Source organism: Bombina bombina, chromosome 9 (genome assembly GCF_027579735.1).
Source record: "Bombina bombina isolate aBomBom1 chromosome 9, aBomBom1.pri, whole genome shotgun sequence".
NCBI lineage: Eukaryota > Metazoa > Chordata > Amphibia > Anura > Bombinatoridae > Bombina > Bombina bombina.
This window is the reverse complement of record NC_069507.1, coordinates 254,973,614-254,984,449: the sequence shown is the minus strand read 5'-3', so window position 1 is coordinate 254,984,449 and position 10,836 is coordinate 254,973,614. Positions and strand designations below refer to the sequence as shown.

At 37.9% G+C, this 10,836-nt stretch overlaps 1 protein-coding gene across 1 annotated transcript in view; it reads left to right on the top strand.

Annotated features, from left to right (window-relative positions):
* Positions 1-507: 507 nt before the first annotated feature.
* The window catches only part of LOC128640537 (cilia- and flagella-associated protein 58), a gene marked incomplete at its 3' end in the record, with an annotated part of 133,285 nt that continues 122,956 nt past the window's right edge, over positions 508-10,836 (top strand). The window contains 2 exon segments of the mRNA XM_053693009.1: positions 508-707; positions 989-1,025. Of these exon segments, the coding sequence (XP_053548984.1) occupies positions 508-707; positions 989-1,025 (237 nt within the window).

Below are 10,836 nucleotides of genomic sequence, written 5' to 3'. Positions count from 1 at the left end.
GATCTTAGATCCTCTGTCACACTACTTGAGTTAGTGTTCTAGTAAAAATGACCCAGAGACTAGGAAATAGGTATAGCCGACTGTGGACTCTGGACAACTCCTGGCTGTGATTAGTTCCAGATGTAGATGTGGCACATAGCAGATTATAGTAAAAGAGAAATACATGAAAGCTGTCACAAAGAATCCTCAGAATGAGAAAGGTATGATAGAAACTCAGGAACAAGAAATAGGCCTCGGTCAATATACAGTTCCAAGAGTCAGAGCCAGGTATCAGTCTTATCTTTGAAATACCAAGAAAGAAGCAAGGTCAAAGTTAATATACAGTTCCAAGAGTCAGAGCCAGGTAACAGTCTTATCTTAGCGCCGTACCAGGGGTAGAGAAAAGACAAGGTCAAACACAGTCCAGAAGATTCTTGAGCCAAAAGTTCAGTCTAAAGAGCACTCTACACCTATAACATTATACTATACTATGGCAAGGTAAGGCTGGAAAACCTTATAAAGCCAAATATGTGTGCCAAGATTGACGCAAAAGACGTGACCGAGGGGCCAGAAATGATGCCATGGCACGAACACAGCTTAGGAAAAAATGATGCAAAAACACAACTGCGTCGCCCCAAAAATGACATGAGATGTGAATATAGCTATAAAAAAGAAGCAACAGAAAGAAAACAAGCATCGCCAGAAGATGACATAAAGAAAACAATCAGGTGTGTGACAGCCTCACTTCTGTGTGAGCTGAGAGAACATTGCTGTTAGAAACCACTCTAGTTTGGTATTCATATACATGCTGTATGGAGAATTACTGGGAGGAGGTGCAAGTTCTTTTTTCCAATCAAGTAAGTTCTTTGGGGGGGGGGGGCTATGACATCTACTTCCTTGGTTTAAACTCATCTTGGTGCAACTAACGACTGTAAGGTTCCCGTTCCATCACCATACAAGTCTTTTTTTTTTATCATTTTCATGTTTTACATACTGTATTTATCACCAGGAAAAGTCCTAATATTAAGAAACTATTGTCCTTAAGGGTATATATTATTATAAATGTCATTTTTTTATTGTCCATTTGTGGACAATTCATCTTCTAAAATATTTAAAGATGTAATGTGTTTTTTAACTGCAATACATAGTTTCCTTGATTGATGCTAAAACAGTATGGCCTTTAGTTATCAAGCTGTCAACCTCAAATACACTGGAATTCCGCAGCGTATTTGTGGTGAGGCTGATTCGCCTTAGTTATCAATCCCTAGACACCGGCAAAAGTAGAATTTAGTGACGTAAGCTTCGATCCGCCGGACTCAGTCCGACACAGATCGATTCTTATGTCACTCCAGATGTTCCGCACACAAGTTTGGCACAATCTGACTACTTTTGCTAGTTATCAAAAAACGAGCAGGTACGCTCGGCACTTTTCCGGCCCAGTGTACCTGGTTTTCAAACCGCCGCCCTGGAGGTGGCGGATCCCATAGGAATCAATGGGAGTCTGACCATAGCGAAAGTTCATGTTCGCTGCTGCCAGATATCCCATTGATTCCTATGGGAGCTGTCTACACCTAACACCCTAACATGTACCCCAAGTCTAAACACCCCTAATCTGCCCCCCCCCTACACCGCCGCAACTAAATAAATGTATTACCCCCTATACCGGCGCCCCCGGAGCCCGCTGCAACTAAATAAAGTTATTAACCCCTAAACCGCCACTCCTAGACCCCGCCGCAACTATATAAAAGTTATTAACCCCTAAACTGCCACTCCTGGACACCGCCGCCACCTACATTATACCTAGTAACCCCTATCCTGCCCCCCCTATACCGCTGCTATCTATAATAAAGTTATTAACCCCTATCCTGCGGATCCCGGACCTCGCTGCACCTAAATAAATAGTTTAACCCCTAAACCGCCGCTCCCGGACCTCACCGCAACCTATATTAAACTTATTAACCCCTAATCTGCCCCCCCTACACCGTCGCCACCTATAATATATTTATTAACCCCTATCCTGCCCCCCCCTATACCGCCGCAACCTATAATAAATGTATTAACCCCTATCCTGCCCCCCCTACACCGCCGCCACTATAATAAAATTATTAACCCCTAAACCTAAGTCTAACACTAACCCTAACACCCCCCTAACTTAAATATTAATTAAATAAATCTAAATAATATTTCTCTAATTAACTTAATTAATCCTATTTAAAACTAAATACTTACCTGTAAAATAAACCCTAATATAGCTACAATATAAATAATAATTCTATTCATTCATTCTATTGGCTGATCGCAACAGCCAATAGAATGCAAGCTCAATCTGATTGGCTGATTGGATCAGCCAATCGGATTGAACTTCAATTTTTCCTACCTTAATTCCGATTGGCTTATAGAATCCTATCAGCCAATCGGAATTGAAGGGACGCCATCTTGGATGACGTCACTTAAAGGTACCGTCATTTGTCATTAGTCGTCGGGAAGAAGAGGATGGCTCCGCGTCGGCTCGTCTGAAGATGGCTCCGCTCCGCTCTGGATGGATGAAGATTGAAGACGCCGCTTGGATGAAGACTTCAATCGGATGGAAGACTTCTTCAGCGCCCCTTGGATGATGACTTCTGCCGCTCCGGATCTCCTCTTCGGTTCCATCGGTGGTCGGCTGGCTGAAGACGGCTAAAGGTAGGATGATCTTCAGGGGGGTAGTGTTAGGTTTATTTAAGGGGGGTTTGGGTTAGAGAAGGGGTATGTGGGTGGTGGGTTTTAATGCTGGGGGGGTTGTATTTTTATTTTACAGGCAAAAGAGCTGAATTCTTTGGGGCATGCCCCACAAAAGGCCCTTTTAAGGGTTGGTAAGGTAATAGAGCTGGTAACTTTTTAATGTAGAATAGGGTAGGGCATTTTTTTATTTTGGGGGGCTTTGGTATTTTAATAGGGGGCTTAGATTAGGTGTAAGTAGCTTAAAATTGTTGTAATATTTTTTAAATGTTTGTAATTTATTTTTTTATTTTTTCTAACTTAGCTTTTTTTATTTTTTGTACTTTAGTTTATTTAATTGTATTTAATTGTAGTTATTTGTAGGTAATGTATTTAATTAATTTAATGATAGTGTAGTGTTAGGTTTAATTGCAACTTAGGTTAGGATTTATTTTACAGGTAATTGTATTTCTTTTAGCTAGGTAGTTATTACCTATTAGCTAAAATAAATACAAAGTTACCTGTAAAATAAATATAAATCCTAAAATAGCTACAATGTAATTATTAATTACATTGTAGCTATCTTAGGGTTTATTTTACAGGTAAGTATTTAGTTTTAAATAGGAATAATGTATTTAATTATAGTGTAGTGTTAGGTGTAATTGTAACTTAGGTTAGTTTTTATTTTACAGGTAAATTTCTCTTTATTTTAACTAGGTAGCTATTAAATAGTTAATAACTATTTAATAGCTATTGTACCTGGTTAAAATAAATTGAAATTTACCTGTAAAATAAAAATAAATCCTAAGATAGCTACAATATATTTATTATTTATATTGTAGCTATATTAGGGTTTATTTTACAGGTAAGTATTTAGTTTTAAATAGGATTAATTTAGTTAATAAGAGAAATATTATTTAGATTTATTTCATTAATATTTAAGTTAGGGGAGTTCTTGAGAAAGTCCCGACGAACGGGACGAAACGCGTAGAACACAGCTTTTGTATTTTCTACTTTTCACCCAGTGAAGCCACCGTAGGTCCTTGTGTGCAGTGAGCTCAGCACTAGGGGATATTCTATTGGTACTGAGCTGAGGGTGTGTGGAGGTGCATCCCTGACGTAGCGGCTTGAGAGACCGGAATACCCGCTGCTATATCCATTAACATCGGACACTACAAACTATGTAAGGATACTTGGAGATCCAAACTACAACAGCGTGGTCCTAGCTGCAGGGTTACGAGGGACAACTATAACATTGATGTGCCTGTTTTTATTTGAACTCCTGTGAGTACAATACTTTGTGTGCTTTATCTCATTAAATATATCTACACTTGAATCGTGTCCTGCGCTTCTCTCCTTTCATCCCTTTTTAGAAATTGCACCTTAGAGATTTGTCTCGTTAAGAGGAGCTGCGGAACATTCAGGAAATACAATTGTCACTTTTTTTGCTTGTGGAGGATTTTACAGACCGGTCTTCAATAAAGACATTAATTATCACAAGGACTTTGGTTTGTTCCACACCGCAATTTATATCACATGCAGGTTTTTTCATTTGTTTTCATTTTATTAACATTTTTTAATGTTTTTTATTCAGCATTATTAGTACTGTGTGATTAACACCATATGTTTAATAGCTCTTTGTGAATTTACATTTATAGGGTTTGTACTTTGTGCTATTTCATTGCTCTAGTTGAGTAATTTGAGTGTTTGTATTAAGTTAGGGGGGTGTTAGGGTTAGTGTTAGACTTAGGTTTAGGGGTTAATAATTTTATTATAGTGGTGGCAGTGTAGGGGGGGCAGGATAGGGGTTAATACATTTATTATAGGTTGCGGCGGTATAGGGGGGACAGGATAGGGGTTAATAAATATATTATAGGTGGCGATGGTGTAGGGGGGCAGATTAGGGGTTAATAAGTTTAATATAGGTTGCGGCGGGGTCCGGGAGCGGCGGTTTAGGGGTTAAACTATTTATTTAGTTGCGGCGAGGTCCGGGATCCGCAGGATAGGGGTTAATAACTTTATTATAGCTGGCGGCGGTATAGGGGGGGCAGGATAGGGGTTACTAGGTATAATGTAGGTGGCGGTGGGCTCCGGGAGCGGCGGTTTAGGGGTTAATACATTTATTATAGTTGCGGCGGGGTCTAGGAGCGGAGGTTTAGGGGTTAATAACTTTATTTAGTTGCGGGGGGGCTCCGGGGGCGCCGGTATAGGGGGTAGAACAGTGTAGTTTAGTCTGGGTGCTTAGTGACAGATTGTCAATAAAGCTGTCAAAAAGCCGAAGAGCAGCGAGATCGGATGAGTGATAACTATCACAGTCCGCTGCTCATCGCCCCGCACTTGGTGCGTGGCTTTTTGACAGCTTTATTGATAACTTTGGCGAGATTTTTCAGGTCCGCGGCGATGGTAGGCGAGCTTAGACGGGCGTATTGGGCGAAGGCAGGTAAAGTAGACGCGTTGATAACTAGAGGCCAATACCTCTAGCAGTTCTATAGCGCTATTTTTCTAATGTTTTTAACTTTCAAATGAACTATAAAAAATTACATTTAATTACACAGGTTTGCTGCAACACAATTTGCATTGCTAATGTGCTAAAGTCTGGAAAAGTTTCAGAACCACTGAACTAATGTAAAAAAAAAAATCCACTTTTTTTAGGTAATTTACGACAACAAGACTAATTTTCTCCCTTGCTCTGTTTTGCTTTCCTAGCACCAAAACTTGTGCAGTTTTCAAATATAAATGTGACTAGTGCTTTTAATCAAATCTAATTTGCTATGCAAAGTCAAAGTAGCTGCAACTGCTTATGAATGACTGTGTGGCCCAGTGCTCAACCTTGGTGCTTCAGAGGTTTTGTAACTACATTTCCCATGATGCTCAGACACTGGCTGAGCATTATGGGAAATGTATTCCCAAAGCCTCTGAACCACCTAGGTTGAGCACCCCTGGTCTAGCCTTACCCCAAACATACACAGCCCATGCCACCACTAGCTATACCCACATCATGAGGAGCAATCACAGAGTTTGTGCCAAACTCTTGGGTAAGCACCCAGACAGATGACATCAGTTGGCAGATATACATTTTCAAATTATTGATGAGTGTATTACAGCGCCATAGCCCCATGACTTATAACCATATATAAGCTCCAATCGCTATTTCTATAGAAAGTGAAATATTGGCAACCTCAAATAGCTTTAGAAAGAACTAACATTAAAACAATCCAATACATTACATAAAATGTATTTCTCACACTAAAGGGTGTATAATATAACACAACAATTGGTCAATATGTACCCCTTAAACCATCCTAATTCCCTAGTTTATAAATATTATTTTGTAAATTAGTACAGTGATTCACTAGTTATCTAATAATTACATTCATTTGTTTAGTTTAAAGGGACACTGAACCCAAATTTTTTCCTTTAGTGATTCAGATAGAGCATGACATTTTAAGCAACTTTCTAATTTACTCCTATTATCACATTTTCTTCATTCTCTTGGTATCTTTATTTGAAATGCAAGAATGTAAGTTTAGATGCCGGCCCATTTTTGGTGAACAACCTGGATAAATTCATCCACCAATAAAAAGTGCTGTCCAGAGTACTGAACAAAAAAAAGAAGAGATGCATTCTTTTTTAAATAAAGATAGCAAGAGAACGAAGAAAAAATGATAATAGGAGTAAATTAGAAAGTTGCTTAAAATCGAATGCTCTATCTGAATCACGAAAGAAAAAAAATTGGGTTCAGTGTCCCTTTAAGTAGAATACTTCACTTTCCTCCAAAATAATGATTACCAGCTATCCATCACAAAAACACTGAATGACCTGTAGGTGATTGGGAATGGGTGGCAGTGGGCTCACAAAAATGGCCTCTCTCTAAAGATCTTCATTAAATCTCACTATTAAACCCTTTCTGTATATTTTTTTCAAGGTAACAGTAATTTTATCCCCTTGGCCGCCATATCAGGTTTACCTCTTTAGCTACCAGGAACACACAATAATTTGACACTATTTTACAGCCAGTAACACACACAGTGGTGTTTTAGCATCACCATTTATGCCAGTAACACATAAGACAGTGATTTTATTTTTTTTCCTCCCTTGGCTGAAAATAACAGACTAGCAGTAGATGCTCACTTTTTATGGGGCATAGTGCTGCTGACAATCATTGAAAGTCAAAGCAGACCTGGACTTTTTTTTAAAGATAATTATTACTTCCTCCTCTTTTTACCCTCTCCCTTCTCTCTCAGGCCATCTCTACTGTTCTGTTATACTCCTTGCTATAGCACCCTGGCAGTTGAAGGACGGTGGTGAGAGTGCAAACACTATACCCTCTTTAGATATATATATATAATGTTTTGTGTTATAGGAGGCCTTTTATACTGCCATACATACATTTTTTTTTTTTTTACATATTTTACTAGACTCCTGCTGAAATTCTGGACTCTCAGATGGAACACGGGACACCTGACAACCCTATCCCATAATCTGTAAAGTAATTTTACAGCCAGTTATGAGCTAATATGTAATTAATGTACATTATTGCTCATGTGGAGGAGAATGGGAATTGATGACTTTGGTGCTTTCAAATAGTAACTACTAAAGGTTCAGATTGTTGAGTAAAACAAATGCTTAATGGGCCAGGAAACGCCAAAATGTTCTTTCATGATTTGGATTTAAACAACTTTCCAATTTTCAGCTTTTATCAATTTTGCTTCATTCTCTTGTTATCCTTTGCTGAAGCAACACCATTGCACTACTGGCAGCTTGCTGAACACATCTAGTTAGCCAATCACAAGAGACAAATCCGTGCAGGCACCTCAGCAGCTAGATCCCACTAGTGTAGGATATGTGCATATTCTTTTTAACAAGGGATACCAAAGAACAAAGCACATTTGAGAAAATAGAAGTGAATTTAAAAGTGCCTTAAAATTACCGGCTCTATCTGAATCATGCAAGTTCTTTACTTTTCTATCCATCATGCTTTTAATTGAATGCATCTTTATTTGCCTGCACTTCCCTTTAGTGTTTTTCTTGTAAAACATATTGTAACATTTTATTGCTGAATGTAATTTGTACGGTAGAAGATCACTGACAACAAATTAACTAGCCCATTGCCCAAAAAGGGTACAGACCTATCGCAGTATTAATATTACAATAAATAACTTCCTGTATAAAAACATTTAATCTAATGTTATTTTACTTATTTTGTAGGAACTAGTACTCTGTGCAAGCAATAAACAAAGTTCTGTTAGGAATACGCATGCGCACAATTTCAATCCCGGAAACATTGCCAGCACTAAAAATGACAGCCACTTACTTCAGGCCGCTATCACATTTAAAGGACTACTTGGCGCAGGCGCGTTGCTACTCCTCTCGTTGCTAGGATACGGTGAGGACGCGTTTTATGTACACACTGCGGGGATCAGTACCATGGCCGAGGTGAGCGCGGGGCCCCCGGTGATACCCGGTGCGGGGGGGAGCAATGGGGGAAATAACTTAAATATGGATAAATTACATGGAGGCAAAAACCCCAAAACGTGTGATTGATACATAATTATTATTACTATACAGTATCAGGGAGTTATTCCAAATAGTCACGTGATGTCAGTAATTAGTCTAAATAAGTACAAATATTACATGGTATTACATGGTCTATATTATTTATGATGAACAAATAATTATATTTCACACATTAGTTTGGGTATTATCAAACTATTATAAAGAATGCATTTACTGTGTATTATCATGCATTATATAAAAATATTTATAGGTAAAAATTGTAATTAATTCATTATCCATGAATTATCATAATTATTAATGTTATTAGTTTATTATTATAAATTATTATAATTAATACATTATCTGTAGGCTGACCATATTGCCGCTTTAAAAAGGGACACATGAAAAAATACATATGTCAGGGTTCTTAAACAAAACATTTCTTTAAACAGCCCTGACATATGTATTTTTCATATGTGTCCCTTTTTAAAGCGGCAGTATGGTCACCCTAATTATCGGTGTATTACTCTAAATAATGAATAATCCTACAAATATTTTTTTACACAAATGAACATACAATACTTTAAGACAAATAAGGTGTAAATTGTATAAGCATAGGAACAGGAATGGTGAACCTTGTTAGGAGCTGCAATAATCATTTAAAAAATTCTCATGAGTGCCCATGGGACCTTTTTAGAAACTGTAAAAGGAAATTAATAGAACAAGATCCCCCACACACTGTGTAAGTGAAAGGCACTGTTCAATAAAATGACAAAAAACGTTATTCTAAAAAAATTAAAACTATTCAAAAATAGCCCGGGTTCCCCAGAAAGACAAATGAAAGGCACCTAGGGGATTCCAAGCCCCTATCACATTAAACTATCAGTGATTAAGTGTCTGGAACATGAAACTTGTCTGGAATAAAGTTTTTTTGTAATACTATTGAACTGTGCCTTTCACTTCCGTGGAGTGCAGAGGATCTTGTTCTACTACAATAAGCTTGGCAGGGGTTGCCTACTGCACCTGGTGTTAGGTTAGTTTGCTTGAAGCGCTTACATAGAATGTCATGGATCTTTGTGCTGTTGGAGCACCCTTTACTGTAGCCCATATCTTAAGTCACCTGTGAACTGTATGTAGTAACCCACACACCAACACAAGAAGCACATTAGATGTGACAGATCTGAAGGTGTGTTCAGACCCCCCCCCCCCCCAAAGCAGCAATAGTGGTGGTGGAGTTTGTGACAATCCTTTTAGACACAGGTAAGGATAGTACTTATAACCCTATAGATAGTACTTATAACTATATAGATAGTACTTATAACCCTATAGATAGTACTTATAACCCTATAGTTTTCACCATAAACCTATGGTTAACCTTTACAACAGACCCTAAACTATAGCCAGTGATTTGCATCATTATTTACCGCTTGATTGTAGAGGTTGTGATAACGCTGGGTCAGTGAGCACTGAACCAATAGGTGGTATTTTGCTGTAGATAATTGGTTAAGTAATACATAGAATTTATATTTTATTTTTTGGTGCTTTAATAGTTTAGACAGAGGTTGAGTGTGCATATAATATAAAATTGAGTTAAAGTGACTTAGAAATCAGTGGCATTGAGTCAGAAATAGTTAATTAAGTGAACCTATTGAGCACATTTAGTGGAATTGAGTCAAAAAAGGTAATTAAGTGAACCTATTGAGAACATTTGATGATACCACTATTCATCATTTAACCAATGGGGTGAGAGGAAAGAAAACCCTAAATTAAACAGGGCTTTTGTATCACAACATGGTAATTAAGTAGATCATTTTGATGTGGGGCCTTTTCTATGTTACTTATTTTTTTATGCAGTCACGGAGTTTCGGACAATGCTGATAAATGGAGCAAGGAAAGTACCTAACTTATGGTTGGTGAGAAGATTTCAGTGCAATGGATTTGAGGGTCTTAGGTGTTGTGGGTAGTGGGTCTTGAATGCTTGGATACAGGTACTATGGTGGGATATTGGATGGGTGGGTTTAAATGTGATTGATGGGTGAAAATTTGGAGTAGTAGTTGGGGAGCTTAGTTTCAGGGATGTAATGACATCGAGGACTTAGATGCTAAAGTGGCGTCTGGTTTTGGGCATAATAGACACTAAATTGTATGTGCGTGTGAGGTATGTGTATTGTAAGCTTCTGAAAATGGTTATCCAGCTGTTTACTTGACCAATATGAAATAAGACTTATAGTACTGTGTAAAGAAGTCTTATAACTCATCAGGTGGATTGAGTTTAGCCATTGTTCAATGACTTAAGCAAAACATTTATGATAGAACGTGTTTGATTGGGATAGACAGAATCTCTAGAGGAGAGTAGAAGGTGTGGAAGGGTCCTGATGATCTCCGCTCTTGCGAGATAATCTAATACGTTTCATCAGTAAAACAATGTCTCTCTAAGACTTTATAAAAAGGAGATTTCTTTCTTGAGAGTTGTTAATCTCTCGATATGGAGTTCCAGATATGAGAGACACAACATTACAAAATAATGCTAAAAAAGCCCCTAAAGGCCCTTCGACTTAAAGAAATGCTTGCTTCATTCATAGCTAATTACATTTGCCAAATCATCATTTGTTTTCAACTATTAACTGCTTTAGTTTAACAGGTCAGATGTTCTTAATAATATTA